General features: G+C 39.6%; 1 protein-coding gene across 2 annotated transcripts in view; it reads right to left on the bottom strand.

Annotated features, from left to right (window-relative positions):
* LOC107572560 (cat eye syndrome critical region protein 2-like) overlaps positions 1-17,027 on the bottom strand; it is a 44,007-nt gene that overhangs the window by 15,420 nt on the left and 11,560 nt on the right. For both annotated transcript variants that reach the window (XM_016258986.1, XM_016258994.1), the window contains exons 2-7: positions 5,663-5,757; positions 2,869-3,052; positions 2,623-2,750; positions 2,457-2,525; positions 2,259-2,326; positions 1,583-1,743 (exon numbers count right to left, since the gene is read on the bottom strand). In XM_016258986.1, the coding sequence (XP_016114472.1) occupies positions 1,583-1,743; positions 2,259-2,326; positions 2,457-2,525; positions 2,623-2,750; positions 2,869-3,052; positions 5,663-5,757 (705 nt within the window). The remainder of the gene's footprint in view (positions 1-1,582; positions 1,744-2,258; positions 2,327-2,456; positions 2,526-2,622; positions 2,751-2,868; positions 3,053-5,662; positions 5,758-17,027) is intronic.

Here is a 17,027-nt window from a genome sequence, read left to right as displayed (position 1 = left end):
CTCCAAGACGACCACTGCCTTGCTAAAGAAGCTGAGGGTAAAGGTGATGGATTGGCCAAGCATGTCTCCAGACCTAAACCCTATTGAGCATCTGTAGGTCTCTTAACATCCACCAGCTCTGTGATGTCATCATGGAGGAGTGGAAGAGGACTCCAGTGGCAAACTGTGAAGCTCTGGTGAACTCCATGCCCAAGAGGGTTAAGGCAGTGCTGGAAAATAATGGTGGCCACACAAAATATTGACACTTTGGGCCCAGTTTGGACATTTTCACTTAGGGGTGTACTCACTTTTGTGGCCAGCGGTTTAGACATTAATGGCTGTGTGTTGAGTTATTTTGAGGGGACTGCAGATTTACATTTATACAAGCTGTACACTCACTACTGCACATTGTAGCAAAGTGTAATTTCTTCAGTGTTGTCACATGAAAAGATATAATAAAATATTTACAAAAATGTGAGGGGTGTACTCACTTCTGTGAGATACTTTATATTCTGTGTATGTGTGTTTCACAGTCTTGATGGTTTGGATTAACCCTTTAATTGCCATATCCCTTAAAACCAGACTGCCAGAGGGTTACTGTAAATGCATGTGCCCGCTGGGCACAGTTTTCCTGATACCACCGGGGTGGCGTTTGCACTGATGGCTTGTGCCTGCCATCGCTGCTTGCAGCTATATTTGTTCTTCTTCTTATTCTCCAAAATGAATCGCATTTTTGAGGGCCTAAACATGCTCGAAAACTCATGAAACTTTGCACATGCATCAGAACTGGCGAAAATTTACGTCTGATATAGGTTTCATAAGTGGGTGTGGCAAAATGTCTCGATAGCGCCACCTATTCACTTTCAGTGAAGTGCCCCTCCCGCTACATTTCACATACATGTACAAAAATTGGTACACACATGTAACACACCAATACCTACAAAAAAGTATCGTGGAGCAAAATCTGAAACCCAACAGTAAGTCGGTTATTTTGATTATCTCAGCAAATTTAGTCATTTTTGCCATTTTCAAGCGTTGTATTTTAACAAACTCCTCCTAGAAATGTATTCAGATCAACTCCAAATTTTGTCAGTGTAATCTAAAGCCCTTTGTGATGTTGCAAAGTGGCGGCCTTACAAATTTCAATGTTTCGCCATGAAACAGGAAGTTGTTATAACTCAGCCATACAATGTCTGATCTTCCCCAAACTTCACGTTTGATAAGAGTCCTGACCTGAACAGATCTACATGAGCCCGGGTGCGAGGGCCCTTTCAACGCTGCTTGCAGCTTTAATTACTCCTGATTTTGATTTTATGATTTTAAGAACAATATATTTTGAATTGAAATCATATAAAAATATATTAAGAAAAGTAGTTAAAAATAATTGTATTCATGTTTTCTGAATTACAAGAGGTTAATCAAATTGTTCTCAAAGGACTTCTCAAAGAAACATTTAAACATCCTACTGGCATTGCTTAACTGCATATGCCACCATAGAGATGGCAATCTCTACTAAGATTATAACCTATATCCCGGTTTGACTCATAACGTGACTCATGATTACATCACATGAGGTGCAATCAGACAGAGTGAATTCTCTCACCTTGTGTTCAATCATGTTTCTGATCTCAGGCAGGAAGTTTTGAGTGATGATGCGGTGCAGGTGCCGGTCCTGAGGAGAGATTTTGTCCTTAACACTTTCTGCCAGATTGACCCACTGCTCCTCCGTGTCACACACCAGAGACCAGGCCCCACGCTCACGCTCTGACAACACATTACACAAATATCACCTCATTAACACATTAAAAAATGATCAATATCAAAGATTATTCATGTTCAAAGATCAGTTAAAAACCTCCAAAGTACACAAATTACAAATTAACAAAATACAATAATTTTATAATAAAACCAAAGCATCCTGATAATAATTTGTCAGATGCTACTAAATCTATTTAGCTACCAACCAATAGCTTGAGCTTTGATCTCTTAGAAATCTCTATTCACCAAGCTGCAACTGCTGGCACAGTTACTAGCATATAATTTCAACTTGTGTCATGAAAGCTCCACATTTCATGCTTTTGCTGAAAGAGCATTTCATGCAGACATGCAAATTGCATGCGCATTTCACATTACAGCAGACATGCATTACAGCTGCCCTGGGCACTTTAAGCCACTTACGATGCAGAATAATAATGAAGGAAAAATTATTCTTCAATAACCCTACATTCTTTAGGCCAAAAACAAACTAAAAGCAGCAATACTTGTTTCCAGTGTCTCACCTATTACAGGCTTGGGCTCCACAACAATTTCATCCTCTTCCGTCACAGAGTCTTCCCCCTCCTCCTCCCTAAAACAAGCAAAATTAGACGCTTATCTTTGTAAATAATGCAACTTTAAAGCACCAAAGTATGACTAGGAAGTCTTTGTACAACAGCATTTAATACAATGCATTAAATGGATGTTTAAAGAGGTCTTACGTGACCAGTCTATCTTCAGACTTCTTTGGTGGCCTCCCTCTTCTTTTCTTTTCTCTGTCGTAACGGTCACTGTGAAAATGTTTTTTGCAAAGGTTTCTTTTATATACACTAACAAATATAAATGCCATTGTTTCTTGTAGGCTTTTGTGAAAGCACCTCTCCATACCTGTATTGGGGAGCCATTGCTTCGACTGGCTCCTCTTTGTACAGCCGCGTACCATAAAAATACCAATAGAGGGCCCCGTTCCCATCCTGGCCCAGAGGCTCAACACGTAAACTATCTGCATCCAGGCCCTGCAAAACCCAGGATTTATTTTAGACAAAACACATCTTGATCACTTCTGCTATGGTGAGTATTAAACAAACTAATGCAAAAGCTGTATCTGTTTTTGTGCTATTACAAGCTTGCTACCTTGAGCCGGTCGAAGACATCAGCAGCATCAAGACGATAGTCACAGAGTCTGTGCAAGAGTTCCACCTGTGTGTGGGGTGGCAGCTCTTCAAACTGGTGCTCCTTCAGTGGATTGGCCTTCCCTTCTTCCAATTCCCAGCGGTAATTGATAATGTCTTCCAGGTAACTGCTAAAGGACTGAATCCTAAAAAAATAAAAAAAAATAAACTGAATATTTTGGGTTACAATGCATCTTTATATCTAGAATTGACTAGTCATGTCAAACTAAACATTAATTAAACTTTCCATCCAAATTGTGAATTTGCAAAAAAATCTAAACATCACAAAAAATAGTACAAATAAAGCCGGGTTTCCAACCCATATGTCCACACAAAAAAAAAAAAAAACAGATGGAAGAGTCGTCTACTGTGGCTCTTCTAGTAAATGTAAATTCTAGGACTTTTCAAAATGCAGACAAAATGCCCTGACAGTCTTTAGGTTTGCTAACAATAGGCAACAAGACATTTGCTGGCCTGATGTCTGGAAGCGACAACATGTCAACATATTTCTGGAAAGTAATCATTGTCAGTGATCTCAGTGAATTATTCAGTCAAATGTTTTGAGGCAGTCACATGACTCTTTGGATGCCCATTTAGGAATTTCCAATGCAATGTGTGCAGGTCTTCTAAGCCAATACATTTTTTGTTCAACAACTTTATTCACATCTTTGTTGTTTCCATCCAGCAATTTATATTCAATATTTCAAAATTTGCTTATGAACGTAAAGCAACACAAACTATCTACTTTGCAGCAGCCTTTCACATCGATTTTAAGCTATGATAATTCACGAATAAATTATTCATATGATTTAAGTTCTATTACTATGTCTTTTTGTGATGACAGACTATATAAAAAAACAAAAGTTAGGTCAATTCGATCAACCCAAAACCCAGTTCCTGGTACTAATGCGTAGGGAAGGGTAAGCCTCAGGACAACAAGAGAGAAGGTAGAGCGCGAAAAAGGAGAGAAAGAATAGGCTTATCTTGAGAAGGCAGAATGATCTCTCTCACAGCTGCAGGCCCCCTGCCATTCCATCTTTCTCTGCCTCTCTCTCTCATCCGTAACACTCCCTCCCCCATTCTGCTGGGGCGTTTAGCACATCTAGAATGAAAAGGGCACTTCTGTGAAAGGCCAGTGCCCCGCGGCCTCCCCCTGGATGCCAGTTGCTGTCGAATCCAATAAAACCCTGCGTCCTGTTAACGGCCTGCCTGAGTATGCTAAAGGGATAATTCTTGCCTATCCAGTCATCAACCGGACTTCTTTTTGCTGCTGATGAGGCACCGCTATGGAAGGGAGCTCCCTTTAGGGGCCAGTCATTCATCACAGCACTGACTCGCACAATAACTCACACTCTTTACAGGGATGGGGCCCACACCCCTTGACCTACTACTGCTGCAGGTAACCTGGCTGCACGGCTACAGCGCTACTATGGGCAACTGGTCACATGCAGATGGAGATTGATTCCGAGTCAAACACAGGATGTGGGTTGGGCAATAACATGCGCAAGATCTTTCAAGAGCACAGAGGAGGGTTGCTAAATCACCAAAAACAGTACAGTACTCTCAATAAAGGAATATTTCAGGTTCAATACAAGTTAAGCTCAGTCAACAACATTTGTTGCATAATACTAAATGCTAAAAAAATAATAATAATTGTTTCATCCCATGTTTTCTTTAGAGATTAAAGAGGTTCCAGCATGGCACTTGCAATGGAAGTGAATGGAGCAATACTTTAAGGAGGATTTAAAAGAAACGTGCAATTGAACATTTGATAAAAACACACATTATGTTAATTTGTATACTATTTGTGCTGTAAAGATGTTTAAATAATTTTTTGTCATTTTAGGGCATTATGTTTTCATGGCAACAAAGTTGTAAAACTAGATATAACTTTACACAGAAAAGGTTGTGAAATGAATTCAGTAAGCAATTTCATCACACTAAAATCATGTTAATAGTCATTCTGTTTAAGTCATGTTTAAGTCTTTTTTTATTGTTTTAAGTTTACAGATTGGCCCCATTCACTTCTATTGTTAGCGACTCAATGTCACCAATCTGTTGGATTTTTTATTTTTATATTTATATTTATATTTTTTTAAGAAAACGAGGGATAAGTGGAAATTATGGAAATCAAGTAGTGCTGTCCAACAATTAATCGCAATTAATCGCATTTAAAAGTTTTTGTTTACATAGTGTGGTGTGTACTGTGTATATTTATTATGTATATATAAATACACACACACACACATGCATGTATATATTTCAGAAAATTATGTAGTTTATATATTAAATATATTTATATATATTATATAAATTATATGAATAAAAATATATACATGTAAATACATGTAAATATTTTCAAAATATATATACTGTATGTGTGTGTATTTATATACACATAATAAATATACACAGTACGCACACATATATTATGTAAACAAAAACTTCTATTTTGGATGCGATTAATCGCGATTAGTAATCGTTTAATCGCACTCAAATCAACATTATGCTATTATGCCACAAGTACTGACTGAGCTTTATTTTCTATTTTTTACCCACTTCTTTTAATTTAAGTTTTGTAATTCCTTTTGACGTCTCAATTTTTAATTAAAATAACTCTCGTCCTCCTTTTTCTAAACCGTCTAAACTGTTTTACTCAGATGTATGTCATATTATGGAAGAACAGAACTGTCGCTACTTCGGTTACAATGTGACTGTAAAGTAGGAACAGGAAATACTGATGGTGATGCGCTTACGTGATGTCTCTTCGCTGGTAACATCCTTTCAGCAGGGAGCAGAGGAGATCTGAGAGGAAGTCTTGGTCTTGCTTCAGTAGTGCTTGCTCAAGTTCCTATCAAACAGAGAACAGCAGGCAGGGGAGGTTAGCTATTATAGCAGGGTTGAGTTTAACCAGCAGCTGCTTTTACAAACTAATGAAATTATATCAGTTTTAACAGTCCAGCCTGACATTTTTATACCACTCTTTCACTGATGAGAAAATGTTGTGGCTAACTAAAGCCACATAGCGTGAGGCACTCACAGTAGTAATGTGGATTTATTAATTTCATATGGTAGTTTGACATTTTCAAAGAAACAATATAACCTCCTGTTACAAAACTCTTACTAAAGCTAAAAGTAAAGGGATGCAATAACAGTTCATGTTTGACTACCTTCTAAGGTTGTCATTATGCATTATGACTGAAACCAGAGAAAGACAAATTGCTGTTACAAGGAACTGCCTGTAGAGTGATGGCACTCAACCATAGCCAGTTCAGGAACCAACCTGACAAACTAAACTTCTAAATGTGCACTGAATGTTGGGTGAAAGTGGTGTCACCTTAATTTGATTTTTTAAGCTGTAAGATTACACCACTACAAAGCACTTTTACACACCATTTGGCTTGAATAAACCCAACTTCCTGTATAAATGTTTGTTACTCATCCTCATATGTCTTTGCTTTCTCAACTGTGTGTTAGTGACATTTAGCCCAAGGTCAACTTTGACTGATTAATCAGCACATAGAGTTGGGGTATGTCACAGTAAGTACATTTAAGTATGTACAGTAATAATTAAGCTACAGTGCGTTTTGTGTAGGGAAGCTACAGTCCTCATCTGTCCAAGCACACATAACACAATGCAATATGCAAATATTTAAAGGGATTAAATGCACCCTTTGTATTAACTCTGTCCTTCATAACAAGCACACAACACAGAGCCTAATTGTAGTACGATAACTTGTATAGTTCATTTTAGTTTAGAGTTGTTAACATGACCAAATTTTCCAAGCCTTTCCAAATTGTAGCACCCTTGGTTCTCAACCTTGCACTTCAAAAGGTCATGCAGAATAAGGCATTAACTTGTGTTTTATTAGGACTAATAAAAAGCCAATATGCTAGTAAGCATCTAGTTAAAAGTGAGAATTGGTACCTAAACTAAAGTGTTACCAAAAAGACAATTCTTTGCTTTAGTAAAACTAAAATCAAACTTTTAAAGTGCATTTAAACATACTTTGTGATGTGATTCAGAAATGTGATTTATGTGAAGGTTAAGTACCAACAGTAGTGCTGTGTTCAAAATATCGATACGACGATGTACCGTCACAGAGATTTGACGATACGAGTATCGATACAGCTGGCCCTGTATCAATATGGTGGCACGTGTGCAGCAGTGGAACGCGCTTAATTTGTTTAAAACTTTACAACGTTTAAAATTGAGTAGAAAAGTGCGAGGTTTCTAAAAAAGAATGAATAGCATAGGCTACAACAAGGTTTAATCTGGCCGCAGAGGAACACAACGGGGTTGCCTGATATAAAGAGACGTAATCCCCAAAACAGAGCTTCACACTTGCGCAATATGGAAATATCTGCTAAGTGTGCTACTTATCTTTGTCAACCTGGCAAACGTGTTCACACGCGGTCTCTCTGCACTGGATAAACGCGCGTGCTTTCTGAAAACACTGGTTAGCTTGCAGTTTAGCGATCTCCACTTCAATATTCTATTCTCAGAAAAGTGTAATTCATCAACTGTTCATTTACGACACACAAGAGAGAGACAGAGAGAGGCGGTGTATGTATGAATTACCACCGTTTGCGGCATTTCTCTATTAACAGTGAAGTGGCTTTAATCCCTTTAGAAACAACGATGTTACCAGCTCCTTGTTGAAAAAGATAAATGTAGCTCTTGAGCAATTAAACTATATAGTTGATAAAACTGCGGGGCAGCACTAAAAAGTTTGTTCCTGAATGTCTTGAGTACGGCCGCAACGTGATCTGTGTGTGTGACTGCACTTAACATCAAACTGCTTCTGTTTCACACAAATGCTGGCACAGACGTGCATGTTCGGCTAGAGTCGCTTTGAACTCGTGCATCTTCGGAAGCGGAGCTGCATGGAAAGTTACAAAAAAAGGTTGTGCACACCGCCACGCCAAACGACACCGCGCGCACTCAAAGCGAACTTGCAGACGCGTCGAGTATAAATTAGCCTTAAATCAGGCTTGAGCGTGTGTACGTTAGATACAGTGAAGACAGCACGTTAGTTTAGAACGCCTCTAATTTTTTTTTTTTTCTGTAGAGAGTGTGTTAATTTGTGCAATGATAACCTACCAGCAATGTAAATGGTTTTTTAAATATATTAGAATGAGTAAATTACAATATAAATTTATTAGAACAAGTACATTATTATTTATGGGCTTAAAAACAAGATACAAACAATCAGAATATTGTACCTGGTCGGGCGTGCACAATGTAAACATGAGTCAAGTCAAGTCAAGTCACCTTTATTTATATAGCGCTTTTAACAATACAGATTGTGACAAAGCAACTGAACAGCATTAATTAGGAAAATAGTGTCAATAATGCAAAATGACAATAGTAAACACTCATTTTTCAGTTAAACATGTAAACATGTAAACATGAAACATATGCCATTACCTATATTGTACTGTGGTACAGTTATGGAGGCCCTTCATAATGCAGAGGTCAACTACCTGCTCTGCCAATAGTTAGAAATGGCACTATAGTAAGCAGTGTTTAATAAACAGCTGTTTTTCTAAATTCTGCTGAGGTGAAATTCAGTGCAGTCATGTATCGTGATACGTATTGTATCGTGGCATCTGTATCGTGATGCGTATCGTATCGTGACTTTGCTGGTGATACACAGCCCTAACCAACAGTGGCACAGCTCTGGTCAGAAGTTCTTATTCCTGAAGCAAACTGATGCATTACATCACATCTGGCGTAGCCAAGTCATGAAATATCTGGGCAACAGTGTATGCTCAGTCCCTTCGAGGGGCAATCCATGAGCTATTACCATCATGACCTTTGGCAAGACACTTCAGCCTGGGTTGCTCTGAAGGGATTTTCTCAATAATTAGTGTACTGCAATTAGCTCTAGACGAAAGCTTTAGCTTAATGACAATTCCAAGCAAATTAGACATCTGAACAGGCTATGAAAACATTAGGTGAAAACATTAGGTAAAACCAATACAAAAAGCAATAAGTCACCGTCAATATGAATTAACAACGGAGTACTACAAGAGTATGAAAGTATGATTGGAAGCCACCTGACTTTTAACACCAAACAAGTTGGATGTATGGTAAAATCCTTAACTGCACTGAAAATACACCCAAAAATTTTCCAGGTTCTTGATAAAGCGAATAAGATGGAACTGTGGTTTAACCTTGACCCCCGTCTTCCATTGTCTTGCAGCTATTGAGGGTTTATGAAGCGGCAGTAAGTGGGACTGCAAACTCCAGCCTACTGACAGGAGCAGAAGAGAAGCTAAGCGAAAGCATGAGCCCACAGCCACGGCTAGGCTGACCCAGCATGCTCTTCTCTCTCCTCAGGATGCTCAATGTCACCAAGAAAGAGGGGGGGAAAGATCGAGAAATGTAAATGGCCAGTGCTCCATCACTGGTCCATATCAAGGAGCTTAGCGACTGCAGTTGCTTTCCTTTCACGAGGACTCAGCGAGCCGCTCACAGTCCCTCAGGCAACAGGGAGCACTTTTCAGCTCCCATATAAAACATCCTCCCCCTTTACTCCTTCAGAGCAGAGTGACACTACAAAATTAACTCAAGGGTGAGAGAGGCAGCCCACCCATTCATTGTGAGATTCACTCAAGCTGCAGATTGCCGTTTCTCTCTAGAGAAATGGCGGAGAGAACGGGGTCACGGAGGGTCAGCTCACAAACCTCCTGGCTGTGGAGAGGCACGGAAACCAGGAGCCCAGTGTCAGCAGGAGGAAAAACAGAGGGAGAGCTTGAAAAACAGGATGAGACACGTTTATGCTTAAGGTGAAAAAATGCACTGTCCTTAGATTGTTTTCTAGGAAAAGATGTCAGTGGTATTGCTTAAAATGCTGAATCTATTAGGATATTTTGGGTTGATTGTTGAAGCAATTTAAAAGCTATTGATTATCCCCTCCAGGTACTCAAAGAGTCTAAAGTGTCCATGAAACTCCTTATTGAAGGAGACAGTCTGCTCAGACAGGAAGTCCAGAGGTGAAATGGATCCACCGTAACAAAAAGGCTTATGGCCGGACAAATTTTGTACCTCTTCATGTTTTCATCTATTTGTATCCATCTCTTCACATCTCACTGACACTCTGAATGTTTGGGGTTGTCATGAACATCCAGGATCATCTTCGAGTGATGGGCCATTCTGGCCTTCCACACATCCCTCAGATCCTCCGTTACGCCTACAAAACTTCCTGGTCCCTTGACAGTAAGAGGGCCAGAGTGGGCCCATCTATCAGTACAGCCTCAACTTTGATCACACTTCAAACCTGAGGCCGACTGCGGGGGATTAACACAACCCCACTTTGCTTTTGAAGTGCCATCCAGTGGCTCAGATGGCAGAGAAGGGGAATTAATGTTGTGCATGTCCTTTCCTCCACAAAGTCTCCTTTAACAGCTCCCTGAAGATCTCCGACCTCTATCTTCTTTCTTAACCAACTAGCAAAACAGGTATGGCAAGTGCACAGCACAGTTGGGCAAGAAACCAAAGTGATAGCATTTGATGAGTCATTATGAGTAACACTGTCAGTCAAGTCCAAGTTTAAAGAGTTCACCCAGCAATGACAATTCTGTCATCATTTACTCACACTGTGTGATATTTTTAAGAATAGAGAGGAAGACTTGCTTTAATAGTTCAAGCAAATCTTTAACATGGCTGACATGGTAGGTAATATGACATCTGCAGTTCAAGAATGTTTGAAGTGACACTACTGAAAACAGTTCATTAAATCATTAGGTTGTATATTTTATCAGTCTCAGAGCTAACTGAACATCACTGATAAAGGTTTGTGTATCTGCCACGACAGCTTTGGCAAAACTGAGCTGCCCCCAGTATCAGTCCTTGGTGCACACCAGAAGCTCTCTACAGATGGTATACGGACAATTAACAGCTTTTGTTGGGTAAGGGAGCAACAGGAAGACAGTGAACGTCCCTCTATCTGTATAACGTCCACCCCACTCCCTGAACTGTATCTCTTGATAGCACACTTTCAACCTACATAACAGTTAGGGCTGCATGATAAATCGCATGCGATATTTAACGTGCATCTTGTCAGTAAAGCCGGTTCTGTAATCAGCACTAAATCTCCATCACGTGCGGGCTTTCACATGGAGCAGCATTTACTACACAGAGCCGTTGTTCACTGACAAGCTGCGCAAAACATGCTCGTGGTGCATATCGCATGCGATTTATCGTGCAGCCCTAATAACAGTACAGCAACATTATGAAATAAAACTTTCACAACCTAACTGTGGATCTTACAATAACTTAGACTTTCTTCTTATATAAAGTTTTTGCAGTGCAACAGATTCTGATGAGCAATGCTGGACTGGCCGTTGAGGATAACGTACAGTGGAGTGATACAATCCAGATAAGTTATTGTTCCTCTTTTCCCAAGAACTTAACCATTCATAAAGTTGCTGCCCAAATAACCAGTGAGAGTGCATTACCACCACTTATTCTTCAGTCCTCTGACAACCCTAGCTATTTACCCTTTCTACTGCAAGAACAATATATATACTGTATAGTTTTACAAATAATTATGGCTCATCCAGTGAAATTTATAAGTGTATTACTTTTTTAATGTCTTCCATTTGTAACCAAGTACTAAAAGAGTTATTTAATTCAAATAAAAAATCACAAAATAATAAGATTAGATTATAGCTTTAACTTTTTAAAGGGGTCCTCTTATGCTCTTTTACGAAGTCTTGATTTTGTGTTGGGGGTGTACTAGAACAGGCTCTCATTAGAGTTGTGACGGTGAGGAAATTTTCCCACCGGTTCGACGTGTGACAACACCGTAATACCGGTATCACCGCGGGGGTGGGGCGTTCCCTCTTTTCCTTGCTTTCCTTCGCTTTTACATAGCTTGTAAAAGCGGTGTGCCCATTTTACTTTCACTTTAAAATAGCGGCAATTCGGAGTAAAGCAATTGTTCATTTTTAGTTCGTTTTAATTTTCCCTCTTTTCCTCGCTTTCCTTCACTTTTGAATTAGCGGCAGTTTGGCGTCAATTGATTGAATGCAACAATAAAATACTACTACTAATAATAATAATAATAATAATCAAACTCACTTTATCGTATATAGAAAACATAGAACTTATTAACAAAACAAATAAAAATACACCATGATATAGGGCAAGCTATGCCTAATATAAAATAACAAATAAAGTTTAATAGGTATACAAAACTGGAAATAAGTAAACGTGTATAATATATAACCAAATAAATAAGAAATGTAGAACGTTTATTAGCAAAACAAATGTCAAATAAAATAAATAAAGTAAAAATCCAAAAAAATTCCAAAATATTGCCAAACAGGCGCTTTTGCATCTAGTTTCGAAACTAAATCATCCGCGATCGTCTTGTCTCGACTCACTCTCCTCACTGGATAAATTAAATCTGATCAGTGTGAGATTGACTTTCGTTCGGCACGCTGCATTGAGTAGCCGCATTCAGTTTTTAATTGTAGTGTCTGTTCTTTTACTGAACTAAATGATTTTTATTACTATAAAAAATAAAAATGACGGTGGGGGTCGGTGACGCGGTGGGCAAGTGACGTAACCGGTGTTGCGGCTTAACACCGGTATCACCGTCAACACCGTCTATCGCGGCAAGCCAAGCTCTCATACTAGGTTGTTCGAAAAACACATTATTTTACATTATTACAACACCTCTCTCCCCAGTCTGGCATGAACGGCTCAAATAGTTCCTGTATCAAATGAAGGCCCGCCTTCTGAAATACGAATGTGCTGTGATCGGCACCGCTCGGCGCCTGGTCGGGAAATGTCATGCCCCTTACCATAGCCACCTGCGAGCTTCAGTGTAAATATTGTGTCAAAATTAAATAAATTTGAGCATGATTTAAACCTGGATGATTGTAACCACTCTAAGTTCGTCTGCCTTGGGAAAGCTAGGATGTCTCCGACATAGTGATAACACTCTTTGCCTTCTCTAGTGCAGCTCAACTAGGTCTCGTCCCATTCGCAAATCCCGGAAAATATGCATTGTAGTCCAAACGAGGCGTTCATTGTAGTTTTTGAAAAGTGATTTCTGTTAAATAAAATATCTCCTTTTGAAGTGGACTTTGAGCTTTGTAACTTAGCAGATCTTTTTTATGCTCAAACAGCAACATTACAGACTAACTAAAGTTGAAAAAGTAAAAGTAAATATCAATAATATTTTGGTCATAACACCCACCAGCCAAATTTTAGAAAGGGTCAAGAGCAGGGCAGCTTAAACGGCAGAGCTGGGCCACCCGTCTCAATGTCAGGGCCAGGTGCAACAAGTGGCCATGGATGGGTGGCCAGACACATCCAGGGTTTGGGATCATTGCACAGGCGACTTAATGGGGATCATTAACTCTAGGAAACCTCCCTTCACAATGGCCTCCCCATATTCTCAAGTCTCTAGCGTGGCCTCCACTTGGTGGTCTTGTTGCCAACATTTTGAACAGGATATTAGCCTATACCACCAGGTGCAATAATGTGCTTATGTATGGACCATTAACATAGGACTAGTTTACCAGGGAAAGTAAAACAAAACTGAGCATTGGGGCTTAATACATGCACAATGACGCTTATGAACACAGAACAAAACTAAGTCTTATCAAAACATTAACAAATACTACGGCAAAATAACTTCTCATTACTTACAGTGGTAGTACTCGCTGTTTATTAAAGTATTCCTGCTAAAAAAAAAAAGTCAACAGATTAAAGGGGTCATATGACGTTGATAAAAAGAACATTATTTGGTGTATTTGGTGTAATGCAGTGTTTATGCGTTTCAAAAAATCAAAAAGGTTAAAAAAAACACATTTACCACATACTGTACATTATTATTGCTCCTCTATGCCCCATCCTTCTGAAACGCATTTGATTTTTACAAAGCTCATCGTTCTAAAAAGCGCGTGTGCTTTGATTGGCCAGCTGTCTAGTGCGTTGTGATTGGCCGAATTCCTCAAGCGTGTGAGGGAAATGTGCGTGCGTCACTTCTGAGCGGCGCATGCGCAAAGCCGACCTCCATACATCATCCGCCCGGAACTGCTTCCCTTTACAACAGTGAGTGCAAGCTACATTAAAGTGATTATTACGTTTTGAATATGGATATTTTCTTACAAAAACGCATCGATTCACTACAGAAGGCCTTTGTTCCCCCCCCGGAGCCATGTGAGCCACTTTTTTTTTTATGGATGGGCGCTTTTTATTTAACTTGTTTTGGACTGAAGCAGGCAACACCCACTGAGTGCCATGAAACAGCTTGAAAGATCAAAGACCATTTTTAATATAACTCCGACTGGATTCGTCTGAAAGAAGAAAGTCATATACACCTAGGATGACTTGAGGGTAAGTAATTTATCGGCTAATTTTCATTTTTGGGTGAACTAACCCTTTAACCACTGATTTCTAGTTGTGTCCTAGAAGGCCAAACAAAGTAGTTTGGCTTTCGCAACGAGACACACAGCGTCTCCACGATATGGCGTTGGCAACAATACTACAGCAAGAATAAAAGTTAAGCCTTCTTTGCGTATACATTTGGGCGGTGTTATGCAAATCATCCCACACAATGACATAGATATGTGGGGGCATGTTTGAACGAGGCATATCGCTTTGGGTTTGTGACTTTAATCTTTGCAACTTTACAGATCTTCTGTATGCACGAACAGCTTTTAACACTCCAAAGACAAAGGAAAACATGAAATCGGATCATATGACCCCTTTAAAGGGGTCATATGATGTTGCTAAAAAGAACATTATTTTGTGTATTTGGTGTAATGAAATGTGTTTAAGCGGTTTAAGGTTAAAAAACACATTATTTTCCACATACTGTACATTATTGTTTCTCCTCTATGCCCCGCCTTTCTGAAACGCGTCGATTTTTACAAAGCTCATCGGTCTGAAAAGCAAGGTGTGCTGTGATTGGCCAGCTATCCAGTGCGTTATGATTGGCCCGAATACCTCAAGCGTGTGACGGAAATGTTACACCCCTAACATATTGTGATGGTGCCCTGTCAGGCCGGAGCGATGATTCAAAAACATGAATGTTCAGATGTGTCATCTGAACATTTTAGAGCCCGTCAGTTTTCCACCGGAGCCGCTCCCGTCAGTTTAGTGTTCTGTGCGTGATTCAAATGCTCCACTCTCCACCCAAATTTAAAAGCTGCTGTTGTTTAATGAAGATTTGACAAAAGAACTCGCGGCTCGATTGGACTCTTGTCATGTCAGAAAGTGATAAGACTTTCAGTTTTATGGACATTGCCATCTTTGATTTTACTTTGGTCACTGTCACTATGGCTACTGGTAAGGAATACGGGCTTGACTCACGTTGCTCGTTCATACAGACAGTGTTCTAAACACAACTGTAAGCTGCTGTGTGAACAGGACATTTCGAGACTCACAACTGTAAAGAAAATGCGGTTGTCAATCCCAAAAACTGACAGTGTGAACTAGGGATCGTCGTTTAAATTAACGATCAATTAATCGTTAACCTTAATGCTGCAAAATGCGTCTATGCAGCCCGGCATGACAGGATGTGCAAAAGTTACTCAAAAAAAAAAAACCCGCTTTCTCACCCGATTTAAAAGGGATTTAGTCTGAATAAAATGCTAGTAGCAGGATTGTAAAATTAATATATATGATTATGATCATTTGATAAAATGGAGAGCTCGTCTGAGATCATTTTACTTTGTTGACTGTTTCCTATACCGTCACAGAGACCGCTGAATGGTTTCGTGGTGGTCGTTGTTGTATTTTAAAACACAATTGCAATGTTTTCAACTGACATTATGGCATTTAAAATAAAATTATCCCAAACGTAACTGTGGCGCGTGTGGCTGTGCTGCGCAGTTAGTGAACCACTTCCATCGGCGCTGCTGCAGCAAAACACACTGTTGCTCACATGAAACATTATCATGTGAGTATTATGACCAGTACTTAATTTGATCCTGCTGGATACTGTTCCGGAAAATGTCAGATTTAGAATTTTTGCGTTCCGGTAGGCGTATTTTTTTTTTTAAATCCAGCATTTACAGTGCATTAGATCGTGACAGTGCATGCATGCGTGCATACGAGACGGAGCGAGTGCGGGTTGGTTAGATGTATTTGGAGCTTATTGCTCACGTCTCATTCGGCACAAATCCAAATGTTTCCGTATTCGCAATGTATTTGAATGTTAAACTATTATTATTATTTATAATGTAAACTATGGCGATTTCCTTACAAATCGCCTTTCCTAATAATGTGCTAGTTAGCAAGTTCCGCGGCTAAAGTAAACAGAACGGCTCGTCACCCCACGGAAGAGAGGGGCAGGGTGAGCAGAGCTCATTAACATTTAAAGGGACATGCAAAAAAACGGGTTGCTGTGAAAAGAGCTGTTTTTGACAAGGTAAAAAGGGTGTTGTTTTACACTACCATTGAGAAATTTTAACCAAAGTATGTTATAGACTTTTCATTAAAGGAGTCATATGATGCTGCTAAAAAGAACATTATTTTGTGCATTTGATGTAATGAAATGTGTTTATGCAGTTTAAAGTAAAAAAAACACATTTTTCACATACTGTACATTATTGTTTCTCCGCTATGCCCCGCCTTTTTGAAACGCGTCGATTTTTATAAAGCTCAACGGTCTGAAAAGCGATGTGTGCTGTGATTGGCCAGCTATCCAATGCGTTGTGGTTGGCTGAATACCTCAAGCATGAGACGGAAATGTTACGCCCCTCACATACTGTTGATGCCGTGTCCGGCCGGAGCGATGAGACATAAACATTAAAACCCATTACAAACGAGGCATTTGTTGCATCCAGTGGGGACACAATTACTGATTATAATGACTTGTACTGTCTTTTTACGCGTTGCATTGCATCGCGCCGCGTAAACCTAAAACTCTGTCTGCATTTGTGATCGGAGAAATGTCAAACAACAAGTGCTACTCTACTGCCCAAAACTCGCGTTTGAATTAGGGCTGCACAATTAATCGCAAGCGATATTTAACGCGCATCTTATCAGTAAAGCCGGTTCTTTAATCAGCGGTAAATCTCCATCACCTGCGTGCTTTCACATTGAGCAGCATTAACTACACAGAGCCGTTGTTCACTGACGAGCTGCGC

This window comes from Sinocyclocheilus grahami, unplaced genomic scaffold (genome assembly GCF_001515645.1).
Source record: "Sinocyclocheilus grahami isolate Dianchi unplaced genomic scaffold, SAMN03320097.WGS_v1.1 scaffold30.1, whole genome shotgun sequence".
In the NCBI taxonomy this organism is placed as follows: domain Eukaryota; kingdom Metazoa; phylum Chordata; class Actinopteri; order Cypriniformes; family Cyprinidae; genus Sinocyclocheilus; species Sinocyclocheilus grahami.
Note: the sequence above shows the minus strand (reverse complement) of the source record. Positions and strands in the feature narration are given on the sequence as shown.